Source organism: Netta rufina (genome assembly GCF_964035555.1).
Source record: "Netta rufina genome assembly, chromosome: 16".
NCBI lineage: Eukaryota > Metazoa > Chordata > Aves > Anseriformes > Anatidae > Netta > Netta rufina.
In genome coordinates this window covers 11,698,232-11,711,483 of record NC_140140.1, presented here as the reverse complement: position 1 = coordinate 11,711,483, position 13,252 = coordinate 11,698,232, and the positions used below count along the sequence as shown (strand labels likewise).

General features: G+C 45.8%; 1 protein-coding gene across 3 annotated transcripts in view; it reads right to left on the bottom strand.

Annotated features, from left to right (window-relative positions):
- The window catches only part of GNAS (GNAS complex locus), a 148,098-nt gene that overhangs the window by 87,197 nt on the left and 47,649 nt on the right, over positions 1 to 13,252 (bottom strand). The window contains exons 1-3 of one of the 3 annotated variants that reach the window (XM_084296717.1): positions 7,243 to 7,901; positions 6,753 to 6,946; positions 2,853 to 2,925 (exon numbers count right to left, since the gene is read on the bottom strand). In XM_084296717.1, the coding sequence (XP_084152843.1) occupies positions 2,853 to 2,925; positions 6,753 to 6,891 (212 nt within the window). In that variant the 5' untranslated portion in view covers positions 6,892 to 6,946; positions 7,243 to 7,901. Of the gene's footprint in view, positions 1 to 2,852; positions 2,926 to 3,415; positions 3,506 to 6,752; positions 6,947 to 7,242; positions 7,902 to 13,252 lie in introns of those variants that run through there. The other 2 variants (XM_084296718.1, XM_084296716.1) reach the window with 2 other exon arrangements.

Below are 13,252 nucleotides of genomic sequence, written 5' to 3'. Positions count from 1 at the left end.
TGTAGAACTACATAGATTTTGCCTTGCTCAATGCTACAACTCTACACAAGGCCAATTAACATAAATGCATATGACAACTGTCCCTTCATCTATTTACAGGCAGAATCTTAAGAAAACAAATAAGAAGTCCCCACACTCACTAAAGGAAGCTAGTGCATTTAGCACTGGATATCCTGTGCAGTCACCAGAAATTAAGAGTATTTGAAGAAATACTGAATTATTTTTATTCAGTTTATTCACTGAAGAAAAACTTTTGATTCTCTTGCTTTTAGCACATTGGACATCCTTCACAGCAGGTATCCTCTTGCTGCTTCAAAGACCAATTATCACAGGACAACCAAATCAAAGGTAAACAAGTTTTGGATAGGACTTTAAACTAGATTTCTTTCAAGCCACACGATGAAGCCACATCAACAGGAATAATTCAAAACTAAATTTATATACATGGACACTAACACTGAAGACCATTTTCACCTCCAGCATACTGGCCTTTACAACCTCTCTGCTGTTACCACCACATCAAGTGTGGTGTTGTATGAAAGCATATTTAATGTTTCTATCAAAGGTCCTAGAATATAAAAGAAGTAATGCTTCACTTTTCTTACCCTTCCAAAAAAAAAATCTACGCTCTCTCTCACATTAGCTAAATCCCACATTATTTTTCCAGTGCATAAATAGGGAAGAAACAGAAGGAATCAGGAGGAAAAAAAAAAAAAAAAAAAAAAAAAAGATATCAGGGAAAGCCAGACAGCATAGCAACAGTTAGTTACTTTGAAGAAAAATGCCAGTTATTTAAGGACTAATGTGTCTTGCAAGAACTTCGAAACACTGAAAGACAGCCCTCTCCTTCTATGTAAAGAGTATGTTATGATCTACTGATCTACTGTTTTTGGCAACGAGAACCAAAAAGTAGACTAATTACAACTTGTGTATTTTATATTTACCGCTTCTTAATTTTGATTATAATATATCTGAATGTTCCTGAATATATACTACCCACAAAGGCCTCTGCAAGACAATACACCGCAGGGTGGACAACCTGTGGCTCCTGAGCTGTGTGCAGCTCCCCAGCAGTTCAAGTGTGGCTCCCATACTGGGGTATGCTACGTGATTGGCAGCAGGGCTGTGCTGGCATAGGGGCTGCAAGGTAATCCAAATCCCTTGCTATGAGAAGGCAGAAGCCAGCAGAGGCTGCTGAGGCCAAATTTGCCATGTTGCCCTGGAATCCAGCTGCACGTTCAGCCCAGCCCAAACCTCCAACCCAGAAGCGACATACTCGAGGAATGCAATGCTGCTGCTAATCCCAGAGACTGTCCCAGTCCCTCCCCAGCTCTGCAGGCTATGTACAATGGGCCCCTGGGATCCCAGCCACACAGATTTTGGTATGCAGCTTGCAGAGTTGGGAAAGTTATCCACCGACGGAATATAGCTTTCATTAAACACCAGCATCACCTCTTTAACAGCAGCTGCATACTTAGAAAACTTAGAACTGTGCTGGTTAAATTGATTGGTATTTTTAAAGGTGCCAAGGATCCCTGACGTCCACTTTTATTGATGAATGCTTTACTTACCACCAGATTTTGAGAGATGCTATATCAAAGTCGACTCATGCAAATCTTTTAAGTCATGCAAGTCTTTTAAGAGGTCTTTATTAGTGAGAGCAGCCAAAAAATGAAGACTACTCGCAAGTACCAGGACGTCAGACCAGGCACTTATGAAAAGGTTGTCCTAAAAAAGAAAATATTCCCTAGAAAGAGGAGCTTAAAAACACGTAGCACACAATGTAGTTTATTATGAATCAGCCTGAAGTTTCTTCCAAACAGATTCTGTACCTTATCATGAACAAGTGTTTAGGGATTAGGAAGTATTGTTGAGGCTCCTTAGCTAAACATTTAGCGCAGAATTAACTACTGAAAGACTAGTGAAAGCTTAATCTTCCCAAAGAGACGAGAGACACAAAATAAATTACACTGACTAGAAAGTAGAAAATGCTAGTACAAAAATACTGTTTGAGGACAAGAAAGACAAAAATAGTCATACCATCTAGAAAAGTTACACAAAGAAAATAAACTCTGAAATATCAACACCTTAATTCAGTTAGAATTACTTTAGCATGTTTCGGTACACACACGTGAAGATGCTTGTAAGCAAAAGCTAACATCCAGGAAATCTCTTCCCACTCCCTAGCAAAGTTAGACGAGAAGTTAGCAAACAAATCTTTCATAGACAAAGAACAGGTTTCCATTTTTCTTAGATTAATGCCAATCCCCTCCTCACAACTATCAAAAATCTAAACAGATTTTAAGCATAAAAAGAAAAAATTTTAGAAGCATGTTTTATCACAGACATCTGAACAAGCAAACAGAAAACAAGATCTGACCAGTTACCCTAGAAATTCACAGTACTGCCTCATTTTGTGAAGATACAGGAACAAAAGCCCTACTTGCTCTAAATAAAGAAAACTGCATTCATTTTGTGCACTAACGGGAGACAAGTTCACAGCAGTATGAATCAATCTACTATAGCAGAGGTAAATCAGTGTCAGCCATGTTGTGAAAGAAACTGCAGTTTTAAGAAAAAATCAAAACACAAAACTTAAGCTATAATCAAATCAGCCACACTGAACCTTGATACAAACCAGTTTATACCATTAGCTCTTACTTATTATTGGTGTTTGACTTCTTCAAGTTAATGTCTATTAATCTTATCTAAAACTACACATCCAAATTCTAGAGACCATGACATAGTAGCAAGAAGAAAATATACCAAGATATAAAGCAGAACTAACGACTATTGTGTGGTACACAGAGCTATGGTGAGGTGTAAAGTGAAAAAGAAACAAATGCACTTACTCAGCATTAAATCCATTCACATGCAAGATCCTCATCTGTTTGACTATTGTGCTTTTACCGGATTCACCAGCACCTAGAAAATGAAAGTAAATCAAATTCAGAAGGAAGCATGAGTGATGAAGGGACATCATTTTTTCTTCAGGGTAAAAATCGAGAAAGTTGGTTTTCTCGGTGCAAGAGTGAAAAGTGAAAGAAAAAGAAATAATTGCCACTGGAAACTTCAGTTGTAGCTAAAAATAAATGCCCAGCTCAAGTCATGTGTCAGATCTGAATCTTGGATCATTTCACTGTCCATTTTTCCAGTGTCAACGTTAAAAGCAGATTGCTATGTCTGGAAGGAAAAAGGAAAACTTCAACATTTTATAGGGGACAAGATAGGAAACATCAAAATCTTCTTGCCTCGTCACCACTATATGATGGAGAGAAAGACTGCCTGAAGTCTATATTCAACAGAAGCATTTTTGTTAGACCCTTAAAATGTTTTATGTTTGACTGCAGTCATCACCTCCCAATCATTAAGACCGTAACTTAAATCACACAGAATAAGATAAATGGCTACTCACATCTGAAAAAGAAAGGCATCTTCTTTACGCCTCCACCCGCAAAGCTACAGAAGTCTCCTTCTCTAATCCATGTCTTGTACGCAACCTCCCACCCCCTCTACATGCCCTAAATCAATCACATACCCAACGAGACGCTAAGACCACTTTGCATGGCTGCATGCTCCAAATTGCTCCCCACAGCTCTCCTCTAATTTCCTCATTACACCTGAAGTACAAAAATGAAAATTAAAAAAAATAATAAAAAATACTCTCCTCTCTTTTCCATAAGTAGACGTATTCTATTTCTGCCATGCTGCACGGATGCCAATGCACAGGGCAAGTAACTCATCTGCCTATAGTACCCATTTCTCCACGCACACTGAAAAGATCTGAACAGCAGCATTTCATTGAGCTGCTCCACGCTGCCAGATAGCTTTCTATATAAAGCAAACATATTTTTGTAAGAGTAGTATCAAAACCTGGTAGAATTTACAAAGATTCTTCTCTGCATCTCCTGGCTTCTCGTTTATTCTTCTCGTTACCCTATGTCTCAACAACAGACACGTATGTCGGAGGCAGAATGGGCACAGAGGTACAGTTTGTATTTATAGGATGCCAGGCCTCTGCTAGCACACACTGACAGCACAAGCCTCCATTTTGAGCCTCGTGTTCAAAATTGTGTTTTAGCAGTTATATTTCAAAGTTCATTTTCTGACAGATGCATTCCTCTCTGCTTTCTCCATTCTTTTCTTTCTCCCTCATGGATTCTTAACAGTCCTGCTCTTCTCTCCATAAAACCTGTTTGCATGTTTTGCCACCGTAATACCAGAACGTTACTCCTTTTTCCTCTCCTTGCTGACTGATGTTTATAAGCACACAGAGAGCAGTTTTTGTCTACAACTCTTTATGCAAGCACCATTTCCCCTTAAACTACTGTTATAATGCGCATACTCTGTCTCTTTCTCTCCCCTTCAGGCATACTGCACCATGCAATAACGACAGGCTAAAAACTAATCAAGAATGAGTATCCCCAGTTAAATGAGAGACTGGGTCCACCCCACAACTACTAATTATTGAGGAATAGTAGTACATGCTATCTAAATATTTCTATTAATAATAACATTTCAGACGTAACTTTAAATTATGCCTTTTAACCAAAAGCATCGGAAGCCAAAATCTTTACGTTACATGGTCCAAAAGGGGGGAGATTGCTTTTGCTACAAATGCCCATAGCTTGGCATTGACATACCTGGGTTCTTTGGATCAGATGTAACATCAGTGAACCAAAATTAAGTATTACTACTGAATTTCTGAATAAATCTATTTCTATAATTGGCAGCTTATTATGGCGCTATTCTTGCAAACAACTATGCATACATTTAACTTCACCACCAAGGATAGTTCCGTTAATTTCAGTGAGACTACTCACAGCAGAAGAGGCAAGCACGGATACCAGGCGTGGGGCCTGCAAAGTGTTATAAACCCGCTAGAATATTTAGCAGCTCTTCTTTCGTGTTATCTGAACACGACGTGAAAATATTAAGACTGCTTTGCACCTTCAAAGCATTTTTTTCCATTCCACGTGTCTCATAACGCCAGTAAACGCAACATAATAGGGACGCGAGCTCTTTCACTTTTTACAAGTAAGTCTGTTACAGAGTGCCTGCGATTCTTGCAGCCACTGTCAGAAACTGCAGCAGCTGAACTATCACATTAACACACACATGCAGATGATCTTACAACCAGCACTAAACATCTGCAGAATTTTATTTACAAGTATCTGAACTATTTTTTTAGTCAGCAGAACTAAAGAAAATAAAGAGCAATTTCACTTTAGCCCATCAGGTTTCTGTCTTACAGAAGTAACCAACGTGATGACGAATTGTTTCTATGCATCTAGGCAATGTTCAGCCTCAAATCCCACAGTGTGAGAGTCCCCGAGACCCGAAGCCCAAGTTATCCTGTTCAAAGACTTCTGCTGGAACACCGACGGACTTTTTAGCCTTGCAGGTGCTGCTATAGCTCTAGTTACTTCTCCATTTACATTAAACCTCCTTCTTCCAGAGAGCAATTAAAAGATTTTACCGGTGACAGGACGTGCCTAAATTCACATCCTTCAAGAATTCTTTTTTCCTTCAGCGTTGTCTCGCAGCAGAAGTGAGTCAGTTCACCGAGGCCTAGCCTCCCCTGCACACTGCAAATCCCGCACACCGCTCACCAGCAGTCCCTCCGAGCGACCGAAACAGCCAAGATCCCGTAACTGCATCTGATTTGGAAACGCTCCCCCAAAACCAGCCCGCCAGATGTTTTCCTGCTCCCTGTTTGACACCGGTTTTGAACCTTCCCCTTTCCAATTCCCAGGCTGTATTTCCACGGGCACCCCCCCCAGAGGGGCAGGAGAGCAGGTAGCCGAGCTGCCACCGGGACACCCCACAAAGGCTGCGATCACCCCGGGCGTTCCCATTAATTAAGGGCTCTCCAAAACGACCCCGAGCAGCCCACCGGGGGGGGGGGGGGGGAACGAGCCCGTACCCTCGGCCAGGCCGGCACAGCCGCTCTCGGCCCCGAGCCCCGCTTCCCTCCGGGACTGCCACCCTCCCTCCGTCCCCCGCAAGGATTCCCCGGCTTCCTTCCTCCCTTCCTCCTCTTCCTCCTCCTCTCCCCTGCCTTCCAGCGCCCTTCTCGGCACCTCGCTCCCCGCGGGCAGCCCCGGGCCTGCCGAGCGAGCGCCGCCGCGGCCGCCCCAACCTCCGCGCCCCGGGCAGGCCCCGCGGCGGGCGGGCAGGCGGGCGGCCGCCCTTCCCTTCCCTTCCTTTTTCCCTTCCCTTTTCCCTTCCCTTCCCTTCCCTGCCGCCCGGGCCCGCCGCCCCTGTCAGCGCCCTGCCCTGTTTCTCTCCCAGGTTCCCCTCGGGCCCGCCGCTCCCGCTTCTCCCCGCTTTTTCCCCCCCCCCCCCCTTTCCCCATCGCCTCCCCGGCATCCCCGCCGCCCTCCTCACGCCGCGGCCCGCCCCGGCCTGCAGCCCTCAGCCCCGCAGCCTTCCCCCCGCTACCTGCCCTCTCGGCCCCGGCTGCCGCCCCACACCTTCCCCCCGACCCCCGCCACGGCCCCCAGCAGGCCGAGGAGCCCCGCGGGCTCCCCCTTTCCTCAGCGCCCACCCCGGTGCGGGTGAGCGCAGGAGGGCTCCCGGAGCCCCCCCCCAACCTCCTCCGCCTTGGCACGGCTGGGCCCGGCGGCCCCACGTCGCCCCCCCCCCGGCCTCGCCGTGGCCGGGCAGGGGGCCGGTGAGCGGCCCCGCCGCCCTCCCCCGTCCCCCCCTCTCCGTGTCCGGGGAAGGAGCCGTCCCCCCGGCCCCCTTACCCAGCAGGAGGAGCCGGTGCGTGGCCCGATAGACCTGCTTGTCCTTCTGCAGCTGCTTCTCGATTTTCTTGTTGGCCTCCCGCTGCGCCTTCTCCTCGTTGCGCTGATCCTCCGTCTTGCTGTTCCCTAAACAGCCCATCTTGGGCAGGGGGAGGCAGGGGGACGCGGGGCGAGGGGACGGGAGGCGGCCGGGGCTGCCGGGGGGAGGGAGGGAGGGAGGCACTCTCCCGGGCTCCCTTCTTCTTCCTCCTCCTCCTCCTCCTCCTCCCCCCCTACTCGCTGCTGTGGCGGCCGCTGCCCAGAGCCAGAGACATGGAGAGAGCCGAGCCCGGAGCCGGCCAAGGGGGGGCCGATGGCGATGACTTTGCTGCCGCTCCGCCGGGCCTCCTCCTCCTCCTCCTCCTCGTCCTCCTCCTCCTCCTCCTCCTCCCCGGCAGCTGCAGCTGCTTCTCCTCCTCCCCGCCCCCCCGCGCCGATCCCCTCAGCGCACCTTTCCCCGGGGGGGCCCCGCTGCGGAGCGATCCGCGGGGATCTCCGCGCCCCCGGCCGGGCCGCCGGGCTCCGTCAGGCGGAACAGAAATCACCCCCCCCGCGCCGCACGCACGGGGAAAAAATCCAGCTTCGGTGCCACCCCCGAAAAAAAAAATAATATTAAAAAAATAATAAAATAATAATAATAATCCTCTTTAGATCCAAGGCACGGGCTCCAGGCGCAGAAAACCTCCCCGGAGCCTCGGCAGGGAGGATCGGGAATCGTCTCTTCGCCTCTCCCCCGAGCGGGTCACGCCAGCCCCGGTCCCCTTCCCTCGCCGGGCGCCGGAGCCTCCTCGCCCTGCTGCCGCCGGGGGGTTCCGATCCAAGCCCCCCCTCTTTTTTTCCTTTTTTTTTTTTTTTTTTTCCTCCTTGCTGCTGCTTATTTTTCACATGAGGTTTCCAGGCTGCTGAATCCTCTTCGCTTCCTCCAGCAAACAGCGAGGGGGGGGGGGGGGAGAGAAGGGAAAAAATAAAAAAATCCCGTTTCGTCTCTCCCCCGAGCAAAAGCTGTCCCCTTCACGGGAGGAGGATTTTTTCCTGCCTTATTTTTCCTTCTCCCTCTTGCATTTCTCCTGGCTCTCTCTCTCTCTTTTTTTTTCCTTTTTTTTTTTTTTTTTTTTTTTTCTTCCCCCTATTGAGCCGCACGGAGCGCGGCGGGGTGGGGCGAGCAGGCCCACACTGCACCCTGGGAGCGGAGCCGCTCACATGACGGCCCGCGTCAGCCCGCGCCGCCGCCGGCGCCCTCTTCGAACCGGCCCCGGGACCCCCGGGACCCCCGGCCCCAGCCCCGGGCCCCCCCAAGCCCCCCGCCGCCCCTCGGCCCGGTGCCTCCCGCAGGGCCGCGGCCGCAGCCCCCGGGGGCTCCGCCGCCGACTCGCGGCGCTCAGAGGCCCCGGCCCCCCTCAGGCTCCTTCGGATGGGGTTTTTCGGGAGCAGGGAGGCCCGGGGAAGTTTTTTTGGGGTTGTTTTTAATGGAGAAGTGCCCGAGGGGGGTGCTTGATGTTACAGCAGAATGGTTCCTGCGCTGAATGCTTGTATCTGTGCGCCTTCACACGGACACGCTTGCTCTGGGGGTCAGCCTCGGAACATCTGCCCAGCTCCCTAAAGGAGGCTCCTGGGGGAGCCGAGGTGCGGGAATGGCTTTTTACCGATTTGGGCCTTTCTGAGCAAATTTCCCTACCCCCCTAGCGCTGGGCAGCGGCCCCGTACCCAGCTCCAGCCACCGCCGGGTGGTGCCCCCTTCAGGACCGGCCCCGGTGCGGGACAGGCACAGGAGCCCTAAATCAGCCTAGGAGAACCAGCACGGCACAACTCGCGTGCAACTGCTTCTACCCCTGGTTTTACAGGCTGTTTACATCCTTACTGTTCTCTAAAATACGTTTTGAAACCTCACAAAAATTGCACGGTAGTTCTGCAGAAGCTTTTCACCTATGCTTGAAAAATAAAGATTAGTGCTTTGCTCTCCCTAAAATACACAGCTAGTTTTCTCACCCCCCCCCCCCCCTTACATTAAATATCCTTTACATAAATAATTTATTCTCATTTGCAGCATTCAATTATCCACAATGCCATTCCCACGAACACACCTTCTTACGTCACCCGTTACTATATTTAGAACCACCTACAGTAAAATAATTATGTGAATAGAGCAAACAACTAGAAGGGCACGTTTAGTGTCACCACATACATCTGTTTAGTCGCCCTTGCTGAAAGAGGAGTGGACAACAAGGGAAACAGGGAACTCCATTGCCAACCCTCAGCCTTTGAGGATTTGTTGGGGCTTTCCGTGTAATTTTAAATGCCAGGACTTTGGGGCACACACAGCCTAAGAGGTCTGGAGACTCTGATCAACTTCTCCGAGTGTTGTTTTACACCAAGGTAGTTTTCAAAGGCCTTAAAGAAACTTGGCTCAGCGAAGCCCCAGCTAACCTGAAGCAAAGATTTTAATAATTCCTTGTATCTTTTATAGGTCTTTTATTTACTTGTGTTGTTTCCATGTAATATTTATTACTAAAATATATTTTAACTGCGGCGTTTACAAGGTACAAAGGAATCAATAAAGCAGAATTCAGACTGAAAGTTATAAAACCTCACCACTTTTTTATGGTAGCAGGTATGAAGAGAATGCAGAACTGCCAGTATCTGCCACCTCTCACAGCAGGGAGAATCTGCCCCAGCCTCCAGGCTGTGCTTCCCTCCATGTCACCAGCTGTGGGGGAAGGGAGCAGATCTCAGGCTTCAAACAGTTCACAAAGGAATCCACAAACAAGATAAAAATTATTGCTGGAGGTGCACAAACGGCTAAAATCTCCACAAGAGGCGAGCAGAGCTAGCTTAGGAAAGGGGGAGCAGTAAATGTGCTGAAGCATCCACCAACAACCGAGTCGCTGTAATGTTGCTGCCAGTGTCCTGCAGTGTACAGATCCCTGTCCGAGCAGAAAACGGGTCTGGGTCTGCAAGGTCGGCCTCTAACAGCCGTCAGCCACCGTGCTGTGTGCTGCCTTCCTGGTATATCTGTGCCCATGTCTTTTTAGGTGAACAAAGCACGAGGTAGTTGAACAAGGAAGACACACGGCTGAGTTACAACACTCCCTTTTGCTTACGATGGAATGGAGAATTAGCTCGGTATATTTCAAGTGTTATTCAAGGGTGAAAGGGTTAAAAGCTGAAATAAACAACAAAAAAAATCCTCACAAATTCTTAAACATGTCAACAGACTTTTTTGTCTTACTGAAACATGGTAAGACACAAGACATAAGACACTTCTGAAGAAACTGAAGTCTCAGGAACAGGAAAATAGAAAGAAATTTATGTCAGTATGGCAATAGTGCCTAAATAATAAAAATCCAACTATTTGAGGGTTGACAATATTTAAGAGTGTATTGAAGGACACCTCTGCATGCTAGGCAGAAATGTTTTCCAAAAATGCAAGATAACATGCATGTGGACATGGATGAAAGAAACATTGGAAGATTTATGTCTACTGATTCAGTCTGCACTATTTAAATTCATGAGATATCAGACTTTACACCTATAAAATTGTACACATTGCACACTTACAGATGAAATCTAGATTCTCTGATAATCTTTTGGTGTCTAAATAGAACAGCAGGCAGCCTCAGCTTCTTTTGCAGATTTTTTTTTTCCCAGTCTAAAGTAAATGCAAAGACTCCAAGACACGAACATGCATCTAGTTTATGGCTTTCACAAGTCAATCAATGTAACAACCAACAACAACAACCAGGGAGTTTAGTTGTGTGAAACAATATTCTCAAAGTGAGTAACATTTTATGGAATATTTATGGGGGCAAGTTTCATACATCCATAATCCACTTTATTCTATTTGATAACTTTACTTACTGTATTTTTAGTCTGATTGGCCTTACTTCTACATCCTAATGAAAATCATCAGATCTCTTTTTTATTTTATTTTATTTTTTTTTTAAAGGAATTTCAGTGCAATTCATTCCTGCATTCTCCCTCTACAGCTTTCACCACAAAAACTATTCTCTGGCATCAGAGACTGAGGGAAGATTTGCAACAATAGCCTGATCCTGTAAATAAAGTTATTCTCTTCAGTTGTGCAGTCCCACTGAGTGCATAATTTATGCAGACTTTGCTCTTCCAAGCGAGGACAACTATACAGCTTGATTTACAAATGGTTAGAACAATTCAGATATAAAGTAAAACTAGACTATCAATGACAGAACAAGTGAGAGAAAAGTACATGATCCATTAAGCTTCTCCCTGCCCTGCAAACACAAACTTCTGTCCTTTTAAGATTTCCATACAATACACATAGGTGTAACAAAAATACTTTTTCCCGTTTTAATAATTTCCCCTTATATTTGACAGACCATTGCATATAGCCATGTTAATGCATTTTCTTTGTAGTCGTCTCCCTTACAGTTCATGAGGAGATGAGGAAATTACAGTTCAAGTAAGAGATGAGGAAATTCACAAACATTGGCTTGAAACTGTAGATGCAACAGTTGTTCTTGGAGTTATTTATTTATAATTTTCTTAACAGAGATTATGATACTGCTGAAAAAAGGCTTTTGACAAACAGGCTTCATGCCTTTCCGTTCTTTTTTTTTTTTCCTAACTAAATGGATAAAACTTTGAGCTTACAACCCTGATGAAGCACCACTGTTAGCCCCAGTGGATCAGAGCTAGCTCTGAGTTCACTGGTCACCCTTTGTTTTCACAGGCGATTGTTAGCTGCAGATCAGGACGTCCATCTTACAACACAGAAGCCCCCCAAACCCTCCAGGATGACAAAACCCCTTATCACCTATTGCAAACAATTCACATTTGTTAGGAAGTCGAAGGTACCGAGCACTTTGCATGCCCCAGCCTACAGAAGAAAGAAACAGTTAATTACTTTTCACGCAGGACAGTTGCGCGGCTCCTTACGGGATCACGCTGTCCGCAGTTAACATGACCTCATAAACTTTTGGCTGTGAACTGCGGGGGTGGAGTTGTGACCAAACCAGTGTGCTCATTTGGAAGGGAAGATAGAGACTACATCACGCTTCAGCATCCCTTAGCAACCAGAGTCAAATGGCAATGCAGCTTTTGAGGAGGCTGTCAGCCTTCGCTGCTACTGGAATAGCCTGTGTTGCAGTTCCTGCCACAGCAGAGAAGACAACATTTCTGGCTCAAAAAGTAAGAGCAGCAGTGGTGATTTAACCATACAATTTCCTTTGTTTCCATTTATAGGGTATAGCTTATTTTCAGCAAGCCCTTTTTACTGGGAGGATACAGAGCTCAGTTAATCTGGGGAACATGTGAAACAAATGGCTCTCAGAGCAACACTTGATCTGCTACTTTAAACTCTTTCCACGTGAAAACCCAGACTGTAAACTTCGTAACCATACTCTGCCTGATATCAGGATTTACCTATGAAGGGCTAGGTGAGTGTGAAAAATAAATAAATAGTAATAATAATAATTAAAAAAAAGAAAAAAGAAAAGAAAAAAAAAAAAAAGGAAAAACACTCTCCAATTTAAAGCCATCAAGCAGGGGGGTCAGTGTACAGCAAACTTTGCAGCACTTCACTACTAATCTCGAAGTGCAGCTATGGCATGCATCTGAGTTACCTCCTCCACCCAGAACTCACACCCGCAAGCCTGTTCCCCTCCTAAGATTTTGGGTCAGAGCTGCTAATCATGTTAAGGTGAAGTCTCAAGAGGAAGATAGTTTAATCTATTTTTCACTGAGCATTTGCAACCCTGTAATTCAGCTGAACATACACCATTGTAGAATAATGTCTACTCACTTTTTGTTGTTGTTTGTTTGTTTTTTTAATGTATCTGTTCTTCCCCACTTTGTGATTTATTTGAAATTCATTATCTTTGCATATCTTTGTAAGAAATGAAGATTTTAGAGTAGTTAGTTTTTTTGTTTTGTTTTGTTTTTTGTCCTCTTCCTAAGGTTTTCAAGGGATTTAAAGTACTGGGAAAAAGTAAACAATCATTGAATTTATATTAGAAAGGTGCTGAAAAAGTTCCCCCTGTGCAAAGCACCTTTGAGGCTTACAGTCTTTTGCAGAAATAAGAAATAGCTGTGATTTTTTGTAAGCAGCCTGCACTTTTGCTGCAATTTTTTTGTGCATTTTTGCTGTCCTACATATTCACAGTGCTGTGGCTGGGCAGCTCTAGCAGGCTTCCTTCTTTTAAAAGTAGGCATTATCTCTGGGACAGATGGACTCTTTCAGTTAAAGGACATTTTTTAGTAGCACACGCTGTATATTGATACTTCTCTGCTTTGAAGTCTCTTTATATTTTTAGCTTTAGAAATGCAGAGCTGTGGGTCTTCATCGTAGGCCACAGAAGTGACTGCTACTCGAGTGTCAGACCTATCAATCTCAATGCATTTAATCCCCAGGAAACTTGTCTTTTAGTTAGTCTCGTATGAGGATTAGTTTAGGATATGGTTTAGACTTGGATCCATTTTTTTTTAAT